Below are 24,227 nucleotides of genomic sequence, written 5' to 3' on the forward strand. Positions count from 1 at the left end.
ACTTCTACACACAGAAGAAATCAGTCACCTCCCTTGACCTCTGCCATGATTCTACTAATGCAACCAACAGTTAGCTTTTCTTCACATCAGAGAGCTAACTCTTGTCTGGCTGAAGTGGAGTATGGATAAAGATGACTGGCATATGTGGGGCAAAGGAGCAATAGCCTTCTCTTGCATTATGAAAGCCTGTACTTAACAGGGATGAAGATGAGGAGACAGTGGTTGAAGCAAATGGCAGTGAATTCAAGAAAGGACAGAGAACCTCAATCTGGAAGTGGCAGTGGAGACCAGTCTTCTCTGTTCCCCTTAGGGTGTTGTGAAGGAAGTAATGTGGTCATAGCAAAAAGACAAAAAAGAGTTTGAAGAAAAGAGTCAAAGACAGAGGAGTGTTTGCTCATAGTAGAGCAACACGTGAAAGGATACAATGATGACAACAGACAAGTGAGGGACATGGCCAGTGTTCAGGTATGAGGCATAGAAGCTGGTAAGTTACCATCAATAACTACAAGGTAACAGCACGTTTATATTCACCATTCTCAACAAGTTAGATATCCAAGCAGTAGCATGCGGTCTTTAAAAAAGCTAGAGAAAGTAGTACATAAAGGCAGTAGTTAGAAGGGAAAGAACTGTAATTCTGCTTTAAACAGATACCTTGAGGCAGTCCACTATTTTTCAGCACTGGTTCATTTACTTCAATTGTGTCATCTTCAAGGTAGAAGTAGATTTTATAGCGTCTTATTCTATAGTTTTCTTGACTTTTATAAGGCACTTCATCTTCTACATAGGCATCAAATGATAATACCTGTTGGAATCATAATTAGAAACTAATAAATGAAAAAAAAATTCAGCAAACTTAAAATCAACAAAGCCACTGCCTCTATACTTTTTTTAATGTAAAGAAAACAGTTGAGGAAATTTTTGCAGAAAGACATTCTACACATCAGCTATGAGAATGGATATACAATCTAGATTTGTTGCTGTTTCATTACCATTTGGTTAGAATGAGGAAATGCTATTCAAACAATAAATCCATCATTCAACTCTACCATAAATTGAACTAGAATCTGTCTTTGGAACTTGACAGTGTGATTCTGTATGTGTGTGTATCTTTCCCACAAGATGACTACAAGTTTTGTCATTTTTTTCTCATTAAAAATAACAGAAAGCTATCTTGGTTTCCCTGGTAGCTCAGATGGTAAAGAATTCATCTGCAATGCAGGAGACCCAGTTTGATCTCTGGGTTGGAAAGATCCCTTGGAGAAGGAAATGGCAACCCACTCCAGTATTCCTGCCTATAGAATTCCATGGACAGAGGAGACTGGTGGACTACAGTCCATGAGGTCACAAGAGTCAGACACAACTGAGCAACTTCACACACACACACACATCTTGCTTCTAAGGATAAAATTATCCTGATTTCTGATCCTGCTGATGACTTGCCTTGAGGCAATTCAAACAGGCAGAGCTGAAATTCTTCCAATGCACTGGAGACCCCACCCTATACTTGTCTTCAGGAATCTCAAAAAGCCTAGCTCAATGCCAGACCATTTCAAGCATGGCCTGGGGCACAGGCTCCTTCAGAGTTCCATTTTAATACTTCCTTTGCTCTCATTTTTTGTCCAATTTTTTTTTGTCCAATTTTTATAATTAAAGTAGTAAAAGTTAATTGTGCATATGTTGTAACACCAAGTTAACTCAACACAGACAATATACGTGAGTGAGTCTGTTAGGCACAATCTAACTTCTAGGGATGGTCAGTGACCCTAATTAGGAATAGATGCTCCAGGACTGTTTAGCAAATTTCCATCAGAAGCCCACACTTCAGAAGTAGCTGACAAAATGCCTCAGTAATTTATCTCTGATCAACAGAAAAGGCTTTGCTAACTACCATAAAGAATATTAGGAATGAGTTTTAGTTAGTGAAATAATCATATTCAAAATGAATGGATCAGTTGTAAATACTGATCAGGCACTGTCTTTACCAGGTAAGGTTTTAGGAATCTAGTGAGCCCAGACATCTATACCTTTCAAAATGGTACCTTTGGCTTCATTATAAAATGGTCCTACATTCAGTTGCTTTCTTAGGGAATTTATCTGTCCTGATTTCACTTAGAAAGTTAGTCAAATCCACTACTAAAAGGTTGTCATATTTGTGTTGAGTGAACATTTCCAGGTGTTGTTGGGTGGGTACAGGGTTTCCTTCTGGGATGATGGAAATGTCTTGGAATTAAATAGAGGTGATGGTTGTACAACACTGTGAATATATTAGATGCTACTGAACTGCACGCTTTAAAATGGCCAATGATTAATTTTATGTCATATAAATTTTATCTCAATTTTTAGAAAAAGATGTGAGATGCTTAATTATATTGAACACTAAAATAGTAAATGTTATATGAGCTATATCTCAATTTTTAAAGGTATGGGGAGGAAGATGTTGCTGGAACACCTAAAAGGACAAAAGAGCTGGGGCTCCATCAAGCTTTCAGTAGAGATAGTGAGAAAGAGCAAGATATGCCTGCTACCCTAGAATGTGCCACTTTAGTACATGGATTATTTTGAACTAAAGATAAGCAGAGCCCAGCAGACACAGGAAGAACATTTCACTTCCCCTTTAACTGCATAAAGCTTCCCAGGTGGCTCAGTGGTTAGGAATACAACTGCCAAAGCAGAAGATGCGGGTTCAAGCCATGGGTCAGGAAGATCCTCTGGAGAAGGAAATGGCAACCCTCTCCAGTATTCTTGCCTGGAAAATGCCATGGACAGGGGAGCCTGGTGGGCTACAGTCCATGTGGTCACAAAGAGTCGGACACGACTTAGTGACTAACAACAACAACTGCATAAAAGAATTTAGATATGAAACCTGCACCAGGAAGAGAGTTATTACCAGAGAAAATGCTTTCTATCAGAAAGCTTTATCAGCATGGCATGGCAAACATTTCTTTGGTAAAACATTTGGTAAAACACTAGCTCTTCTCATTTTCCTGTGAATGATTTTCCTTCTCTTTGAAGCCCCAGACCCCTGCCCCAGTCTCCTTAGCTCAGAATGGTATATAAGCAACAAGAACCCGACTGCTGACATGTCTCATATTTTTATGGGGCTCCCATATGTACAAAATTTCTTCCTCTTCCATTAATTTTTCATATATCAATTTAATTATTAGTCCAGTGTGGTGTTGGAGAAGACTCTTGAGAGTCCCCTGAACAGCAAGGAGATCAAATCAGTCAATCCTAAAGGAAATCAGCCCTGAATATTCATTGGAAGGACAGATGCTGAAGCTGAACCTCCAATACTTTGGCCACCTGATACAAAGAGCTGACTCATTGGAAAAGACCCTGATGCTGGGGAAGATTGAAGGCGGGAGAAGGGGAGGACAGAGGATGAGATCATTGGATGGCATCATTGATTCAATGGACATGAGTTTGAGCAAACTCCGGGAGATAGTGAAGGACAGGGAAGCCTGGCATGCTGCAGTCCACAGGGTCGCAAAGAGTTGGACAAGACTGAGCAACAATCAGTGAAAGAATCCAGAAGGGAAGAAAGGAAAAGTTATCTACTCCCATAGTAGTATTCACTCTGAAACTTTCTTCTCTTTGTAAAGTGTACAGGAAAATGTAGGTAGTGTAGGAAAGTGTTGAGAGCATATTCATATGCTACCTACTTCTATGAATTGAATATTACTGGTATAAATTTTTGCATGACCAAACTGCCAGACATCAGCTGACAACACTGTCATATATATTATCATTATTTATCAAACAAATGATGCATTGAAAGAGAATAAAGATGCTCAACAGAAACAAAGAGAAAGAAAGATACGATTTTAGGTTGGACTTAAATATTTCTATAAGAGGGATAGACTGACAGTTCATGTTCTGGCCCCTTGAGAATACAGGACTGACGAACTCCAGCATGAAATGTAGAGAGCAAATCAGAGAAGTGGAGATGGAAGGACAGAAAAGGAAGAGCAAGAGAAAATGGTAAAATACTATAGCAAAATAGATGCCAAATAGATTAAAAGTGATTTCACACAGGTCAAAGAACTAATTGCAATGGAATTTGATGTACCAGAGCATCCAGAGAGAAAGCTCTAAAATAAAAATTGCAAGAAATGAAAATTTATAGAAACATAATTATGATGCAAAGTTTTATCATAATTTATGATGTCAAGCAGAGACTAGATAAATAAGATCCTAGAGGATGTAACTGGCTATAATTTTCTTGAAAACCAAATGTAAATGTCATTTGCCAGGGTGTGTGACCTTCCATTCCCCACAGGCCTTCATGAGCCCTGTATTATATAAGGTTATGTGCCTGATCCCCAAGGCATTCAGATTTTTGATGCTAGTCAAGAGGATATAAAATTTGAAATCAATTAGCCTTAAGTAACAGATACATGATATTTCCTCCTTATAAAGGAAAAAATTTTAATGTTAATATTTCTGAAATCAGAGTCTTCTTAAATTAAAGCTAAAAGAAACTTAAAGCAGTCAGGAATGCATTTTAATAAGGATTTAATAAGGAACCTAGATGCAACTTGAAGAAAGGCATAAATTTAACCTGTGGGAAAGTAATTCTATTTTAATGTCAATTTCATTCTTTGCTTTGCATTGCATATCCCAAATAGCTGGATGTTAACATCAATTTGGATTCCTAATTTTCACTTACAATGTTTTCTAAATATTACTGTCTGATGTAGCATTGACACAAAAATAATTGTGTGTAGAAGATTGTCCATCGTGCACTAGGTAATGCAATCATAAGGCAAAACAATAATCTCTCAGAATAAATTACAGAATTTTAAAAGATGGTGAAGTTAGTATGAACAATGCATGAGTTATAAAGGCTATTACTCAGGAACCAAACATCTAATTGTCTAAAACTTACAGTTGAATTTTTAGAGAATGATGTTAGGAAAGAAAGAAACACTGATATTGTTCAGACTCAAATGGAAAGTACTAAAAACCGTGTATAACAATAAGGATCAATGCATGCTATTAGAGGTTAGTTAGTAGACAAAAATTTGTGTACATTTAATGCAGTGTTGTTTATTCTTCCTGAAAAAGCTGTTATTAAATCAATGGTTTCTCTTGTGATTATGGAATCATAGAATTAGGGAAATAAATTGTAATGAATTTTGTATTGTGTATATTAGATGGCTCCTTTATACAGGACAACAGTATATTTAAAGAAGTTTATCATATGTGAAGGCGAACGGAATAAATCATCCTAAAATATGCCTCTTTGGAATAAGAATTATCCTGAGCTTATTATTTTTAAAAAACAGCAAGAGCAAGGAGAAGCTCTGAAAGCTGAGTAAAAGTCATTCTTCTAAGGGACATTTGGGGCTTTCCAGATGGTTCACTGGGTAAAGAATTCGCCTGTAACGCAGGAGACACAGGAGATGCGGATTGAGATAAGGGTTGGATCCCTGGGTCAGAAAGATCCCCTGGAGAAGGCAATGGCAACTCATTCCAGTATTCCTGCCTGAAAAATCCCATGGAGAAACAAGCCTTGTGGGCTATGTTCCAAAGGATCACAAAATGTTGGACACCACTATGAAGAAGAACTAAAAAGCCTCTTGGTGAAAGTGAAAGAGGAGAGTGAAAAAGCTGGACTAAAGCTCAACATTCAGAAAACTAAGATCATGGCATCTGGTCCCATCATTTCATGGGAAATAGATGGGGAAAGAGTGGAAACAGTGTCAGACTTTATTTTTTTGGGCTCCAAAATCACTGCAGATGGTGATTGCAGCCATGAAATTAAAAGACGCTTACTCCTTGGAAGGAAAGTTATGACCAACCTAGATAGCAAATTAAAAAGCAGAGACATTACTTTGCCAACAAAGGTCCATCTAGTCAAGGCTATGGTTTCTCCAGTGGTCATGTATGGATGTGAGAGTTGGACTGTGAAGAAAGCTGATCACTGAAAAATTGGTGCTTTTGAACTGTGGTGTTGGAGAAGACTCCTGAGAGTTCCTTGGTCTGCAAGGAGATCCAACCAGTCCATCCTGAAGGAGATCAGTCCTGGATGTTCATTGGAAGGACTGATGTTGAAGCCGAAACTCCAGTACTTTGGCCACCTCATGTGAAGAGTTGACTCATTGGAAAAGACCCTGATGCTGGGAGGGACTGGGGGCAGGAGGAGAAGGGGACGACAGAGGATGCGATGGCTGGATGGTATCACTGATTCGATGGACATGAGTTTGAGTAAACTCTGGGAGTTGGTGATGGACAGGGAGGCCTGGCGTGCTGCGATTCATGGGGTCGCAAAGAGTCGGACACGACTGAGTGACTGAACTGAACTGAACTGACTGAACTCAGGTGAATGTACTAACTCAGAGATTCTCAGCATTCTCAGATTCTCATTAGGAACTGAAAAAAATAAACACCATACTCAAGCCTAAATAAATTAAATTGAAATCTTGGAGGCAATTAAAAAGGTCATTAGTATTTTTTTAAAGCTCTACAAGTAATTCTGAAATGCAGTCACTATGAGCAATGAATTGAACAAAAATATTTGAAAATTTGTCATTAGGAAAATAAAGCAAAAAAGGATAAAAGCACAAATAGATATATTTAAAAGGAAAAAACTGTAATAATTAAATCCAAAAGAGTTTTTTTTTAATAAATAGGTAGGATTCTAGTGTGTGAATATGTGTGGGGAGGTGGGAATTTCCTCTACCCTTCTAGGTTCTTCTGACTGATCTAAAGAATTAAATTGAAATGCAAAAAATTAACAAGAAAAAAATTTTTATTATGTACATATAGGGGCTTCATAAGAATATAAAGCCCAAGGACATCAGGCAATTGAAGCTTCTATGCCATCTAAGAGAAAGAAAGTAGGGGTTTAGGGGACTTCCCCTGTGGCTCAGCTGCAAAAGAATCCACCTGCAATGCAGGAGATGCAAGTTCAATCCCTGGATTGGGAAGATTCCTCCAGAGAAAGGCATGGCAACCCACTCCAGTATTCTTGCCTGGAGAATCCCATGGACAGAGGAGCCTGGTGGGCTGTACAGTCCATATCATTGCAAAGAATCAGACATGACTGAAGCACTTAGTATGCATGCCTGCAAAGGGGTTTAGGACTTCAAAGAGGAAGAAGGTAATTCACAAGAAGATGAAAAAAGCAAATGTTCTGTAAACAAACATTTGCTGGGCCATACAGAAACAGTGGGACACAGAGAGGAGTTTTAACCAGCACTTTGCTAGATTTTTCCCTGTCTCCCTTCAAGGAATAGGTCCTCTAAGTTCTTTTACTCAGTTGGGGGAAGGTCAAAGGTTCTTTTTGAGTCTTTTAGGCCTTGACTGCTTTCAGCTCAAAATAAACTTCATGCCAAAGCTGGCAAATTTTGCTCCCCAGCACTAGCAAAGATAATAAAGAATGTAATAACATAAAATCAGAAATGAAATAGTGTATTACAGAGGGATGTAATAAATTATAAGATAGACATTATCTTATTATAATAAGTCATTCAAGCTTTTATGAAAATAAATTTTAAAGCCACAATTAAATAAGTGATTTTCTGTAAGAATTGTGAAGTATCAAAACACAACAGCCAAGTGAGAAATTTAAAAATTACAAAAAAATTGCTCTAACAAAGGCTCCAACCAGGATGATTTACTGATAGATTCTTTCAAGCTTTCAAAGAAAAGAAAATCACCACTTTATATAACTCCCCTAGGATAACAAAAACGCTGGAAAGCCACAAGGGTGAATTTCAATGCCTAACAGACAAGCCATAAAAAAAAGTTAACTCTAGAGCAATAGTTCTCACCGTGGCCTCACATTAGAATCACTTGTAGAGCTTTATAAACTCGTGATGTTTGGACCACATCCAAATCTATACACACCCACACACAATGAAATCAGGATCCCTCAGACTGGGCCCAGGTATAATGGATTTTAAAGCTCTCCAAAGATTACAGTGTGCAAGCCAAGGTTGAAAGCTACTGCTCCAGAGCAATTTCACTACTTAATGATTTATAGAGCAAAGGTCCTAAATAAAATACAAGCAAACAAAATTCAGGAGTCCATAACAGTTATAAGCCAACTACACAAAAAGCAGCATTTTCCTCACAGATGCAAACATGTTTCCAAATAAAGAAGTACGAGCAAATATATAATGATCTCACACTGTTTCCTACCACATTTTAAAATTTGAGCAATTCCTTAACAGGATTAAAAAGCATCTGTTTTAAAACAATAGCCTAAACTTTCAGTACTATATTTAATTAAACTATGTGTCTACCACAATCAGGAACAGAAACAAAAATGTCCCTACCAACATCATGATTTAATATTTTTTTAGGCATTCTAGACAAGGTAAGAATTACAAGTACTAGCAAGAAAGACACAAAGTTGTCATTGTAAGGAGACATAATAATGGCACAGGCAAATGCTGAAAAACTACGGATAAATCAAAGATTTTAACATAACCACAACTGAACCAAAAATATTCTTATATACTAGCAATAATCACCTGAAAATACAGTGGAAGGACAAAATAGGTTCACAATAAATAAAAAATTAAAAAATTACAAATAGTTTTAATGAAAACTCTGTGACCTTGGTAAAACTCTAAAAATATCTACTAAAATATATAGACTGTGACAAAAAATAAGACAGGTGAAGTATATTCTGGATAAACAGACTGAAATAACATATTTCAAGTGGATATTTCATTGGTGTTTTGCAAGGACTTGAAAAAATGATTCTAATTTCATCTGATAAAAATAAACAGATCAGCCTATTAAGGATAATTATGAAAATTAAATGTCATGTAAAAGACGTAACTCTCCCAGATTTTATACCTTACTATTATGCCTCAATTATTAAAAGTGCAAAACCAGAGTAAGAAGAGACATACTAATGTGTAGAAAAGAATAGATAGCCTGGAAATAGGCTTTATTGAAAAGTTGAAGTTGAAAGTGAACTCGCTTAGTCCTATCTGACTCTCTGCAACCCCATGGACTGTAGCCTACCAGGCTCCTTCATCCATGGACTTTTCCAGACAAGAGTACTGGAGTGGATTGCCATTTCCTTCTCCAGGGATTGAACCCCGGTCTCCCACATTGCAGGCAGACGCTTTATCATCTGAGCCACCAGGGAAATCTCTTACATACAGGAATTTAGCACATGATGAAAGAGGAGTCATATTATTAAGTTTAAAAAGTACTAATGTAGAAAAGTATCAATGTATGTCTCCACCTAAAATAGATTACAACCCAAAGTAAATACCAGACAGATTATAAAATTAAATAATCGGTTCCTTTTACCCTCAAAAAAAAAGTGTGTATGTGTCAAAGCCCTTAAAAAGAGTATGACCATTCCAGAGTTATGAAAAAAAGAAAAAATTATGACAGAAAAATATTAAAATTTAACTACAAAAATAAGTTACTTCAATGGGCTAAAATACAAATTAAAAACAAGCAACATACAAATTAAAAACTGTAGGAAATATGACGAAAGTTTATTTCATTAAAAATTTCTAATTAATTTTTAAAAGATCCTCGAAAGAAATAAAAACAATTTAAAATGTACCAAGGTCAATTTTAAAAAAGGAAAACATTCACTCAAAAATTATCAGATAAGAACAAATTATTTGTGAGGCACTAGTTTCGTTTCTTTCTATTAAATGAGCCTGGTAGGATTATTCATTACCTACAAGATTTTATTAAAGTTGTTCTGAGGAATTGTGATGCTATGAGAAGCCATTTTAAAATTTATACACTTTGTCTAACTCCATTTTTGGGCATGCAGCCCAAAGAAACAAACCAAAATATGGAGAAACATATGGCGCAAGAATATTATCTGCAGCATCTTTTTTAATTATAGAAAAAAATTAGAGTGGGGAAATTACAGATCTAACAAGAAGGGAAGGATTTGGTGAATTATGGCACATCTACGTATTCCATGGAATATTCTGAAGGCACTGGTATAATGTTTTTTAAAACGTAGCAGTAAGAGAAATGCTTAGGCTACAAAAAAACACTGAGTGGGGAAAAAAAAGGACTGAAATGATAATATGCTACAATTATAACTATGTTTTCAAAACCATGTATCTTTAAACTATGTTTTTAAAAACCATAATTACATTTTTTACTTTTTAAAAAAATTGGGGGTTAGAAAAGGAACAAAAAGCCAGCAACGGCTCCAAAGGCGGCAGCTCCAAGGGCAGCCTGGCTGGGACGCAGGATGTGGGAGGAGGGGCAGCTGTGGGCGGAGGGAACAGACCTGAGATAGAGCAGAAAGGTGGGGCCCAGCTTGGGGGGAGTGCTTCCGGTGACCAGGGCTGGTGGGCGGGACGATCTGTGCCCTTCCTCCACCCTTCTCCAGCACTGGGCTCAGGGGCGCCCCCGCCCCCCCGGCCCCCTCCCCCACTCTCCCCCTCCGCTCTCTTGCACTCTGACGGCCAAATGGACTTCTAGGCCACCAGCGCAGCTCAGGGGCACCTCTGTGGGGTCCCTAAAGCACCTTGCAGTCTTTTGGAGGGCTCTGATATCTCTCGAGGGCTTCATATTCCAAACCAAATGGAACCACTTTCTTGTCAACGGAAGTGCTCTGACGCCCGGAAGTGCTTTGACGCCGGAAGTAGGTCTGTAGGAAAAAAAGTGTGGTCCGTGATCCACGAGGCGGGCTGTGAGTTCGGACGCCATACCCGGCTTTCGGTGAATCTTGGATGTTTGTGACTTCCAAATACCTTTGAGATCACGAACTCAGTGGAAGAACCTTGACATCTCTAGAACACTGAGAACTGCGACAGGCGAGTGAAAGAAAGGAGAGCAGAGCGGTCCCGAAGCCGCGGAAGCGGCGCAAGTTCAGCGCTGCGGCGCAAGGTCAGCGCTAAGGTACGGTCCCGTAGTAAACGTGGATCCTCTGGCGTCCCAGTGACGTGGCCCCCTACAGCCGGCCAGCTTAGAACTCTGTATTACATCCCGGGGAGTCTAGCAGCCCCGAGGACCTAAAAGTCCGAAAGGACGTTCTTGTGGCCTTCAAGCTGAGGTTTCCTGGGGCTCATCCTACCAGGGAATTCTTCCTCCTACCCCTCCCATTCCTCACGCTCTGGTGTGGGTAGAAAAGTCTCCGAAGACTACTGATTCGGAGTACCTGAGGTTCTTCTCATCCTTGGAATCGCCTTAGCGCCATCCGCATTGTGTTCTGCTAGCTTTCTCGAAGAAATGGCTTCTCGAAAGGATACTAAGGTTAATCCCAAAAGCAGTTCCTGTGACTCTGCAAATGCAGAATTCGCAGCCAGAGCTGACGGTCAAAATACTAAGACTAAGGAAGCAAGCAACAGACGGAGAAAGCAGGCTACTCGGCAAGACCAAAGCTTATCAATGGTCTACGTGAAGGCGATTCAGGGCGTCCCAGGACCATCAATGCCAGAAGAAGCTGCCACTAGTACAAAAGGGAGTGCAGCAGAGCAGCCCAGCCCTGGAGAAAGGCGAGCCAGCTGCATCCCCTTCTCTGGTCCTCACGGAAAAATGTCAGCCTTAGAGGTCAGAATGAAGAATATAGAGATTAGAGACTTCTATAACAGAAGAAGGATGATACAGCCTGAGCAGAAGCCACTTGGTGACCCAAAGTCATTCTTTTCTGAAAAAGGCTCTTCTGCCCTAAAATTTCCAGACAGCCATGGCCATCCTTCAGAAATCGCAAAACATCAAGATCGCGGTGTGGTAAGTGAGCACCTTTCTTCAGGAAGTGACTGGTCTGATATGGATGAGCTTCCTACATTCAAATTCTCTCAGAAAGAGCTAATCTCACTCAGTCTGCCAGAACCTTCAAAGCCTCCATCCTTCATAACTGAGCAGGATATCTACTGGCTTAATTTGTACAGTGGCCCTTGGCATGACTCCGCCAGCTACTGGCCCAGCAGTTCCAAGCCTTCTTGCTATTCTTCCGTGGGCCACAACAGCAGCAGCAGCAGCAGCAGCAGCACATCCCTGGCTGGAAAAAGCCAGAGCTGCTGGAGTGATTATTCCTCCAGTTTGCTAGTGTCCTCCTCAGACTGGTCCAGAGAGTTGAAGGCATCAGAAGGTCAGTCCTCAAGTTCTCGTTCATTTCTTTTCTCTAGAGCTTCAGAAACCAAGGTGGAGGAGGAAAGATGGCATCTCCAAGAGGAGACCCCACCACATCATCAGGGAGGACATGCATCTTGTTCCCTGCCAAAGAGCCAGAGGGAACAAAGCCTACAGGAGGGTTTCATTGATACCCATTGTCACCTGGAAATGCTGTTTTCCAAGCTGTCTTTCAAAGGGACCTTCAGCACGTTCAGACAAATTTATAGCAGCTCCTTCCCTAAGGGATTTCAAGGCTGCATCTCTGATTTCTCTGATCCTCGCACACTAAAGAATGGTCTATGGGAGGAGCTGTTGAAAGAGGATATGATTTGGGGGGCCTTTGGCTGTCACCCCCATTTTGCAAGTTTCTACAGTGATATTCAAGAAAGAAGCATTGTGCAAGCCTTACGGCACCCCAAGGCTATAGCATACGGAGAAATTGGCTTGGATTATTCCTATAAGTGTGGCACACCTATCTCAGAGCAGCACAAGTTATTTGAGAAGCAGCTACAGCTGGCCGTGTCTCTAAAGAAGCCCATAGTGCTCCACTGCCGAGAAGCTGACAAAGATCTGCTGGACATCATGAAAAAACTTGTGCCCTCTGACTACAAGATCCATAGGCATTGCTTCATTGGTAGTTACCAAGTCATCGAGCCTTTTCTGAACTACTTCCCCAACATGTTCGTGGGCTTCACAGCAGTCCTGACCTACCCTTCGGCCTGGGAGGCCCGGGATGCTCTGAAAAAGATCCCGCTGGAGAGAATCATTGTGGAAACCGATTCTCCCTACTTCCTCCCTCGGGGGGTTTCTAAAAGGTTTTTCCAGTTTTCCCATCCAGGTCTGGCCCTGCATACGATTGAAGAGATTGCCAAAATCAAAGGTCAGCCAGTCTCTGACACCTTGGTTACCATACGAGAGAACACTAGTCGCCTCTACAATATTTAAGCAGAGAGGGCACAGTCAGGAATCTTCCAGAAAAGGGAGACCAGCATCCTGACAACATAAACATAGACTTGGTTTGAACTCTGCCTGTGTCCCAGGTCAAGGAGGTGTTCGGCAAGCCCATTGGAACAGAAGAAACCAGAATAGGATGTTCTCCTCAAAACCTCTTCATAAGACTTCTGCTTCTGACTGGTAGGGTGGGGTGCAATAGGATGGGAGGAGGGCTAAGGGGAACTATTCTTAATGTTATTAGGGGTTTCCTCCCAGCCCAATTGTGCCAGGGTAGTCCATAAAGAAGAAAGAGTTCCATAGGGTGCAAGTTTGCTAATCCAAATCCTTGTTCTCTGCAGCCTGTGTTTTTGAGCAATTGGTGACTATAGTCACCCTCCTGTCTTAAAGGGGGGGGGGGGGCAGGGAATGTTGAATTTTAGAAATGAGCTAGGTGACTTGTTCTGTTTATTGCCAAAATGTAGTTGTTATTATAGGAGTTTTATAATCCATATGGGTGGTTGTTAAATTCTTAAATTTGTGACTGTTCAACTTGCAATTTCTTTCTGAAGATAAACTAACAGTATCATTTCATCTAAGAGGAAATCTGTTTAGATAAAAATGAGTTAATAGTCATAATAAGGGTGGGGGGACTGTTGGATAGCTTAGAATGACAGAAGCCAAACTGGTGGAATCTTAAAACCACTGAGATGGGTTTTGACTCTGAACTGAACTTCCCCACAACACTTGGATAACTGCAAAGCTCTTCACATAACCAGCATTTAATAGCAATTCTTCATTCAAATTGCTCTGATTCTTTACAAGGGCAAATGAATACCACTTAGAAAAATCATTCTCCAGAAGGGTAGAAACAGAGAAGAGCTTCAGCTGCCCACTTGGCGAACAGCAGTCCTCCTTGAGAAATTAAAATGAAACCAAATTTTAGGGAAAACATTTGAATTAGGAAATTTAATTTTGCCAGCCAAAGCACATACTTAAGTCTAGGAGTCCCATTACTGGATGAGAAATTCCATTTTTAAAATGGAAAATCACTTTTGAAAACTTAAATCAATGGAAAGGGGCCTAGCATACTCCAGACTTCTCTAGTTTCCTTTGTGCCTGTTTATGAGGATCCAGAAAAATCAGCTGGCTCCTCACCATCTGGTTCTCAGTTCAGAAGTCTCCTCCACAGAGAAGCCTTCCCTGATTACCAATCTGTAAGTGTTCATCTCACCTAAGAGGAAAAAAATCCTTGGTTTACTATTTTGATTTCATCCTAGCACTTAGCCCTGTTTGAGATTGTATTGTTAATATAATGTGTTCATTGGTTATCTTCCCCACTAGGTTGTAAGTTTACATGCTTGTGATTCTCCTTCACACTGTACATACACCTGATGTTAGAAAAGTGCCTGAAATAGAGCAGGCACTCAGCAAAGATTTCTTGGAATAATGTGAATGAATAACTGATTTTATTAACAACTGTCAGTAAATGATAATATCTGAGCAAGGGGGCAGATACTAGTAAGAGCATAGAGAATTAAGCCATCCTAGTCTAGCACTCCTGTTTAATTTACAAGGCAAGGTAAGGTTGAAAGGCCACATATACTCTGCCAGTAGATATCATCGATAATAAAAGGAATAAATAAAAAAAGATCAAGCCCTACCAGGGACTTAACAGTTCATATTTCCTATGAATAATACTGAGTGTAGCATAGATTTTATTCTTTGCTGGGAATCTAGTCATTTGAGAAAAAGAAAGCTGTAGCTGAAGTGCTTCGCTTTCCTTAGAACAAAAGAAGTTGAATCAATGTTAAAGGTGCGATTTAATTATATTTTGCAAGTCAGAAAATATTAAAAAATTAAGCCAGTGTTTTGAGTTAGGAAGGTTTTTTTTCCATTTAATGTATGCTTTAGATAGACATTGTTCACAGTGTGTCCCTCAACCCACTGGAGCCCTGAGCTTTTGATAAGCAATTTTAGGATAGAAGGTTCCATGGACACACATTTTTGGTAAACAATGAGTTGTACATAGTTTCTCAGATTTCTTTTTATCTCACATGTTCTGTGATATGCCAACACGAGCCACAAATACCCAAGAAAGTGTTTCTTAAAGTTGTGCTGTGCTTAGTTTAGTTGCCATTTGTGTCTTTGTGACCCCATGGACTGTGGCCCGCCAGGCTCTTCTGACCATGGGGATTCTCCAGGCAAGAATACTGGAATGGGTAGCCTATCCCAAAATGGCAACCCACTCCAGTATTCTTGCCTGGAAAATCCCATAGACAGAGGAGCCTGATGGGCTACAGTCCATGGGATTGCAAATAGTCAGACATGACTGAGCACACATGCATGCACAACAGCACAATTCAGTGAGCTCAAGTTCTTTAGAAACACAAGCTTGGGAAACACCGCCTTAGTCACACTCTTGCTGTTGTGATGCCCTCATCACACTTTGTACAAATCTCTACTCATGACATTCTAACATCCTCTTTCATTTACCTTTCTCACAACATAAGATCTGTGAAGAACACGGTGTCATCAGTCTGATCCTAGCAAAGTGACATTACCAAATGGGCACTTTAAAAACAAGTGTAAATGAATGTTTGCATTTGTAAGCACCAAATCAATAAGACAAACAGGATATACACATATTAAAATTAAAGTTCTGTTCCCCAAAAAAAGATCTCCTTTTTACATGGAGAAAATACTTTTCTTAACCTGCTCATCTCCCTCTACATTTTTGATGACAAATGCATAGACTATACTCTGCAGTGTTTCTAACATGTGAGAGCCTTGCCATTATTTCTTTAGGAATGGAAGTGAGCAATAGTCTTTTCTGAGTGTAGTATATCCAGAGTGGCAGAAGTCAAAAATCACAATCTTCCTTTTACTTATTTCATGAAAGCAGTAAAGAACACTTTATCTGTTAATGTTACTAGTTAAAAACTAAAAAAAAAAAAAAAAAAAAAAAAACCAAGGAAAAAAATTATGAAAAACAGAAAAAAAAACACAAAAAAACCCACAAAACAAAAACAAACATCATGATCCGGATGTGCAAAATTTGAGCAGTTTGTAAGTCGTTTTCTACTAAAGTCATAGATAGATCGTTGAATTGCAGAGATTGATTATTTAGCACTCATGTTTGTATGGCACTTGGTTTGTCTGCTGTCCTGTTCTGGAAGTTCAGAGAGCCATGAAGGCAGCCAGGGATCTAGAATTTCAATTTGTCATAAGTGGTCCCTGGGCCATCAGTCAGTCCAGAGTCACCAGGTCTCTCATGCCCATTAATGGGCTGGGCTCCCTGAACCTTGGCAGTCCTTCCACACTGCACATCAATATTTCGCTTCACTTAAATTTTAGAAAGGCAGTTATTTCTACCTTTAAAGCTCAAAAGGAACAAATTGCCCACTTTGTCTTGGGAGATGGGAGGATTCTGTTTCTTCAGCTGGTCTTTATTCGTATCTGACATCAAAATGAGTACCTGCTTATTGTGGAATTTTTGAGACTACTAAAGAGCACAAACGGGGAAAAAAGTTCAAAATCCTACTACTAAGAAACAGTTTAACAACTGAAGTAGCTCTAGAGGTTTCCCCTAGCATTTCCATAGTTTTGGCCAATTCCAGCATTGTACTCCTTGAGTCAGCTTTACGAATTAATATTTACTGTAAAATTCATTTCACATCATAATTAGCATAAGCAGTTGCATTTACTTCCTGTGAATTTGTGATTTAAATACGTTATTTTGTGTATTACGATTTGCTTTCCTGAGCAACAAACTAGAAGTGTGTTAATTCTGTTGTATGTTTTTAAGACTCAACTCTTTGATCTCTTGTTCAAATCTTTTCTGCTTACTGATTTATAAAATGCTGCTTTTAAGTTTGTTTTTTCCTTCAGTTCTTGTGTATCTGTTTTTTTGGTGCTTTTTTCTAATGCCTTAAGTTTAATTCAAGGGGAAAGACAAAGTATTCAATACCACAGATTTGCTTTAATTATAACTCTGCTATATCGATAGGATTTTTTATTTTAATGATGTTTATTTTCCCACTAAAAATTAATACATATGCATTATACAAATATGAAAATAGGAACCGAATGAAGTATAGGATATTTCCACTACCCAAAACCCACTGTTTTATTAGTGTCTTTTCTTAACATAATTGTGATTCTATGTCAAATTACATATACTTTTTAAAAAATTGTATTTTCCTTATGTCAAATTATATATATATTTTTTAAGTGCATATGTTTTCATGCCTGTACTCACTGAAGATTTATATGCCATAAAATCCCACCACCAATCTATATACAATGTTCATGTGTATGTTTATTAAGCAGAGTTAAAGAAGGAATATTTACAGGTCCGAGAGATTTCAATTCTCAGTGTTTTTAATTTGTAAAGAATTGTCAGTTCGTGTTAATTCCAAAAACTAACATCTATTGGAACAATGCCCTTGAATGAACAAAAATAATATATTTTTTTCTTTTTACATCCCTATTTTGCATTTGTCATTTTACTGTTTATTGTGCTTTTATCTTCCAATAAACAATTTAAAATGTTTACAATCTGTTTTCAACTTTATTTATATTTTGTAGTTTACTTATAAGTTTGTTTCCATTGCTTACCACCGACCCTTTTATTTTATGACTTCCCCCAAGGTTGAACTGTTTAATTTGCTTTATGATTGGCTGGAGTTCAAGCACCTTTCTCAGGAAAAGATTGTGGATGGCATGTTTATGAGAAATCATATATCTGAGAAAATCTTTCTGCTGCTTTCATTAATAATACCTTGGCTGAGTCTAGAACTTGTGGGTCACATACATTTTCCTTTAAAAGTTAGAGACACTGCTTTACTGTCTCCTGGCATTTAATTTGCATAGCATTCTGATGTCAACTTCTCTTTCTTAGGAGAGTTAAACTACTTTTTCTCTCAGGATGTTAGGTAATTTCTTTGCTTTGCCCTTGAAATATTAAAAAAATGCCAGACTATATCTGCTTATTGGTCTCTCTTTTATTATTTTCTCTGATACACACTAAGCATTCAGTCTATATATTTGTGACTTTTTATAGTTGAGAAAGTTGGTTTTGTTTTATTATTTTCTTGTAGCATGCTTAATTGATTTGATTGCTTTTAACTTAACATTTAATTCTTTAGGAGCAACTGTCTATATTATAGGAGCTCCACCTTTTGTCCAACCTTTCATTACCTCTCTCACTGCTCTCATATCTGACCTTTTCCTCTGCATTCTGGGAGAATTTCTCAAGTTTGCCTCTTCCATCTTATTTTCTCCAGTTTCTTTTTTTTTCTTTCTTTCTTTCTTTTTTTTTTTTTTTTTTTTTTTTTTACTATATATAGTGCTTTTTAGTTTCCTCACATTTCTTCCTTCTTTAGTGAACTCCCTTTGCCTTTTCACCTACAGGCTCATTCAGTAACATTTTAAATGTATTGTTCTCTTTTCTCCTTCTGGCCTTCACTTCAGTTTATTTAACCACTTTGTTTCATATACTTCTTTGCACTTAATAGTAAGCACAAAGCAAATTATCAAAAATATTCATTTTCTTACAGAAAACATCTTTTTAAAATAAATATTTCTCTTCCTCTGCCCCTTAAATACTATGTTCTCCTCCATTTATGTTACAGAGCCTTTTCAGAAACCTTCTGTTGGGTTTCTTTGTTCACTTTTGAATAAAGAGTAGTGTATCCAGACTGATGTTTTTCTAAAACTTGGGTGGGCAGGTCTTCTTTCCTTCCTTCACTGCCAATTCCAATGTTCTGATCCTCCTGTCAATGGGAAGCTGGTTGATAGAAATTCATACACAGCCTGTTAGAAGCAGGGGCCCATGGAGAGTCCCTGCAGGAAAAACTTCAGGTTTTTCCATGCAAACATTTTATAAATTGATCCGACTTCCACTCTGGGAACAGAGCGTGTATAGCCAGTCCTTCATGTTCATTGCCTGCCACATCAGAGAAACGCCCTAATGCAGGGACTGCTTTTTCCCGCTGTGTGACTGAGTGGGCCTCCTAGTAACACTCTTAATCCAACAATAGCTATGAAAGTAAGCCCAGTGCAAGTCCCTACAGATTGTCAGAACCCCTCAACTCCATTCTTGTCACTTCCTTAGGAAGTGAAATTTCACATTGGTTTTGGTATAATTCTTCAATATGACTTCACCTGCACTGTATCCAGTGGAAATTCTTCACCATTTGCAGCATGAAGATGGAACTTCTCTCTGGCCTCCAACACTATTACGGAGTCTCCACTGCTTCTCAGCCTTTTGGCTAAGATGAAGCGTGGTTTCTCCATATTTAAAAATTTTGCAAAAAAAAAATTTGCAGTCATTTTCTGTGGGATTATGAAGATGGAGATGTTCATCTAAATATCAATGCCCAAGTTATAACCTCACTCAAAATTCTCATTTTTTATCACTTATTTTTTGATAAATTTATGTTCCTATGGATACTGTGTTCAAATAGGCATATTTTATTTTAGGAAATTCAAGTCATACAAATCTGAGTCTCATTTAGCTGAACATAAGAGATGGTCAATAGAGGTAAATAAATGACAAAAATACAAACTAGAGAAAGATAATTTCTAGAAACTTTTATATTATAAAAATGTCATAAATCAATTTATGCTCCAATTTTTATGACTAATTATAGGGTGGGTTTAAGATGAAATGCACCTACGTGGACAGGATAAGCCTTCATCAAATTTATTTTTACTTGTCTGCTTCTTGAGACCTGATTTTATGGTGCATAAAGGGGGGAAAGGGGGAGAATAAGATGGTGGAAGAGTAGGTAGAGGTGGAGTACATCTCTCCTCAGATACATCAGAAATACACCTTCAGACACAGAAGTGCATGCAGAATACAAGCTGAGAGCAGACAAGAGTACCTGACCAATGGAAAAGAATATATGCAAAACTTGGTAGGATGAAGGAACTGGGGAAAAACAGGAGTGTTGGTACGAAGGGACCTGCCCTCAGCGGATGGGGGAACTGAAGCAGGGGTCCAATCCCCAAATTGGGGCAATTGTCTGAGTCAGAGGAGAAACATTTAAGGCTGAGAGTGAAACAGCTGATTTGTGGCAGCCTAAATGGAATGAGAATCAGACAGTCCTTGCACAGCCATACATACCCAGGACAGGAACACAGGTCTGCTGGAAGGGGCAGTGGCTGGGAGCTGGAGTTCAGGGATTGTGGAACAATCCCAGGGCAAGGGCTGCTGTTGACTGTGGAGAGATGGATCAAGGGGATGTGAGGGAGGAGATCATGGTGGGAAATGCCTGTGGAGGAAAGCCAGGCACCCACGGAAGCAAGGCCATACTGCTAAGTCATGCATAGGGGGTGGAGCTATCACCATAGCCTCTCTCCACCCCCCACCCCCCACCCCACCCTGCCACAGGCCAGCATCTGCAGCTGAACAATAGAGAGGCTGCCCCATCAAATACCTGCAGTGAACTACAGAGTAGGACCCCACCCAGGGTGACCCTTTAAGTGCCTGATGTGCCGATCTACAGAGTAGGACCCCAGCCAGGGGGGCCACTCTATGTGCCTGAGTGAGCAGAGCTATGGAGAAAGACTGGCCAAAGAGGCCTTCTGATCAACAGCTACAAGAGACTGGAAAAAAGACTCATAGGGCCATAACTCCTGTGGCAGAGGCAGTCCATGTCCCTGCACACTTGGTACTGCCAGGGTCCCCACAAGCCAAGCAGCTGTACCAACTTAACGCTCAACTCTCACTGGGCCAGAGCTACCACAGGCAAAAAGTCTTGCGTCTATGCATGTAGGGTCACTTCGGTCAGGTCCAACTCTGTATAACCCTGCAGACTGGCCTGCCAGGCTTCTCTGTCAGAGAAGGGGTTCTCCAGACAAGAATACTGGAGTGTATTGGCTAATACTGGTTGCCATACCCTTCTAGAGCACTATATTTCCTGCTGCCCTAGCCGCCAACACCTCCTGAACACCTGGTTCCACCAGAACCCCTGCAACCCAAGCAGCTGCACCACCTCCAAATATGGCCCTCACAGGGGCAAACCCAAGTCTTCCAGGGCAGCCCCAGGAGCAAACCCCAGTGGACGACCCATATCCAGAGGTGGAAATTGAAACCCAGATGCAATGTGGCTAAGGAAGAAGACCCAAAATCTTCCCACCAGCTGTACAAACTGCAGATTAAATTCACACAATCAACTAAGCAGACTCTGTGTCTATGGAATATATAAGAGGCCACTGAGAGCTCCCACAAAAGAAAACGCACTAGCTCTGATAACTGTGGACATTAGAGGCAAGAACACACAGGAGTAGGACCAGAGTAGAATCTGAGCTGCCTCCACAGCAGGTCCAGAGATCAACAAAGTGTTGGAGGGCATCCTAGAAAGTTAAGATGGACTGTGACTCCCAGCGAAGGAAAGGACTCTGACAGCAGTGACTCAAGAAAAACATTTATTATTTTTATTTTTTGACTTGTTCTGTAGATTCTTTCAGATTTTTTATTCTTTTCTTCCCCCTCTGTTGTAGTTATAGATTTTATTGGCATGAAGAAATCCAATTAAGTTTTGAGCTTTTCTTTTTTTCCTCAGTCACATTTTTTATTGTCATAAACCTCTGGCTCTGTGTTGGGCTTTTGCACTTCCATGGAGTTTACCTCATTTTTTCTTTTCTCTTTTTTAATTTTAGTTTTTAATGTTTAAACCTATTATTATTTTTCCTACGTTTGCTTTATTATTTTCCCTATGTTTTCTTTGTTTGCTTTTCCTACTGTTCTTTTCCCCTTGCAGTTAATCTTTAATGTATATAAATCTACGTTATCTACCTCTGTTTAACTTGCATGTCTGTTTGCTCTTTCTTTTCTTTCTCTCTTTTCCTCTCAACATATCTGTTAGTTTTATTTTCATTATTTATTCCCTAATTGGCACCTTGCTTTAGTTTTGTTTTCCAGTTTGTGATCTAATTAGTTTTGTTCTGGTAGATATAATATTTGCTTTCCTTTGTTCACTGGGTCAATCTATTGTACTTTATATTTGTTGGACTGTTTTGATCTTGCCTAGGGGTGTATATGTATATGTGTATATTCAGTCACACTTTCTATTATTGTTATAAACCTCTGCCTCTACATTGGGCTTCTGCAGTTCTGTGGAATTTTCTTTTTTTTCCTTTTTTCTTTTTCCATTTTTTTCTTTTCCCTTTTTTATAATTTTAATTTTTTTAAACCTACTATATTTTTCTACATTTATTCCTTTGTTTACCTTTCCTACTGTTCTTTTCCCCTTAGAGTTAATCTTTAATGTATAAATCTTCATCAACCTCTATTTAACTTTGCATATCTAGTCTTTCTTTTCCTTCTTTCCTTTCCTCTCAACATATTTATTAGATTTGTTTTCATTGCTTTATTCTCCACTTGGCACCTTGCTTTAGTTTTGTTTTCCAGTTTGTGCTTAAGTCAGTTTTGTTTTGTTTTGTTTTTTGTCTTATTACAAACACGATTCTCCTTTATTCCTTTTATCCAGGAGTTGGTCTCAGGTTGATGAGTGTCCTAGTTCCTAGTGAGACACATTCTTTGTTAAAAAACAAAACAAAAACAAAAAACCCTTGTGGGTAAGAAAGGTATTCGATACCTTTCGCTTTCAGGCATCGGTTTACATTTTGTTCAGGTGAGAGCAAAACACGGGGATTTGCACTGGGGGCAAGGGGGTTAACACTAAACACGCGGCCATCACAAAGTGCCAGCCCTTCCTATGGAAGTGTTCCCCAGAGCCCTGGTGGGCCCAGCTGCCGGGCAGCTGGGGCTGGGGTGGGGGAGCAGCTGGGAATGCCGTGGCCAGGGCCCTGGCTGCCTGGCACGTCCATCAGGTGGTTGCAGGGCCAGCAATGAGCCCAGAGTAGGTCCAGAGGACAGCGCAGGGGCCTTCTGGCCAGAGGAGGTAACAGAAATGGGTTGGTGCTTCTGAAGGCCCTGGAAATCAGAAGCAGGGCCAGCTTCTGCTGCTGCTAAGGGCAGACCCATGAGCCCAGCCTTCCTCTAGCTGCCTCCGGCGCAGAGCCCGGCTCCTGAGCAGAAGGCTGCCTGAGTCACCAAGTCAGGAGCTCCTCGAGAAGGAAAAAGACTAGCGCCCTTGGACTGAGGCTCCCACCCGTGACCCTGGCGGCCCCTGTGCACAGAGGGCCCGGCAGCTGCTGCCCTCAGGCCAGTCCCTTCTGTCCAATGTCTTAGTTTCCAGAGGAGAGGTGCCCCACTTCAGAGTATTGTTGGCCTGCCTGGGGAAATGGATGGCGGCACAGAGCCTGCCACGCAGCCTGCCCTCTTCCTGATACCTCGAGGCAGTGGGGCTGGGAGAGATTCAGAGCAGGTGGCGAGGAGTCATGGCGTTTTCCTCGGAAAGTTCTTGGGCCTCCCCAGGTCCTGGGGTCTCACCAGCAAGTCTGGCTTTTGGGGAAGCCTTGGGGGCGGGGCTCCTGAGGGAGTGTTGGGGGTCTGCCTGACAGACCAAACTGGAGCATTGACAATGCCCGGGGACCACAGGGAAGGGGGGCTTGGCGCACCCCACGTGAGTACTCACAAACCGGGAAGAGAGGGGCCATCCAACGGCGGTGGGGGAGGAGGTGAGCCCAGCTCTGGTCCAGGCCTCCTCTGCTGGAGCCGGTGGGGGCCAGAGGAGCCTGGAGTCGAGGTCTGGGAGAGCAGAGGCTGCACGAACAGGCCCCCAGGCCCAGGAGTTTCCCCACAAGGACGTTCCGGCCGGGGTGGGGAGGAGGAGCTGGCTTGGCCCTTGGAGAGTTTCAGGCGTGTGAGGCGCTGGGTCTCTGGCCCTGAACTGGCACAACTCGCAGGGGTGGGAAGGCCTGCTGCCCGCCGGGGCCCAGGCGTGAGGGGTTGGCTCTGAGTCCTGACGCTCCGCAAAACACTCCACAAACTATCCCGTCTTATTTGGCAAAAGCTCATGTTTTTTTTTCCAAGTTTGAAGACTCGGTCAACAGAAGGAAGAGGATCCTATGGAAGGAGGAAGAGGACGAGCCCCGGGCCGGAGCTGCTTCCGGAGATGGCGGCGCATAGTGTTCACTGGCCGGGGGAAGGGAGAGGCGTCCTCCTTACCCCTGGAGGGGCCGGCTGGCGCTCCGGCTCGGCCTCCAGCCCGACAACAAGGCCAGTGGAGACATCTTAACCTACAAGTCCCGCCTTACACACCCCCCACCCCCCAGAGTGCACTGCTGCCATGGAAACACACCCCTGGAACCCGCTG

General features: G+C 40.7%; 1 protein-coding gene and 1 pseudogene across 1 annotated transcript in view; one reads left to right on the top strand and one right to left on the bottom strand.

The window, feature by feature from the left end:
* The window catches only part of EFHC2 (EF-hand domain containing 2), a 220,482-nt gene that overhangs the window by 145,433 nt on the left and 50,822 nt on the right, over positions 1–24,227 (bottom strand). The window contains exon 3 of the mRNA XM_070461814.1: positions 652–802. Coding sequence (XP_070317915.1) covers positions 652–802 — 151 coding nt within the window. The remainder of the gene's footprint in view (positions 1–651; positions 803–24,227) is intronic.
* LOC110138862 (putative deoxyribonuclease TATDN2 pseudogene) lies at positions 10,628–15,176 on the top strand (annotated as a pseudogene).

This window comes from Odocoileus virginianus, chromosome X (genome assembly GCF_023699985.2).
Source record: "Odocoileus virginianus isolate 20LAN1187 ecotype Illinois chromosome X, Ovbor_1.2, whole genome shotgun sequence".
In the NCBI taxonomy this organism is placed as follows: Eukaryota; Metazoa; Chordata; class Mammalia; order Artiodactyla; family Cervidae; genus Odocoileus; species Odocoileus virginianus.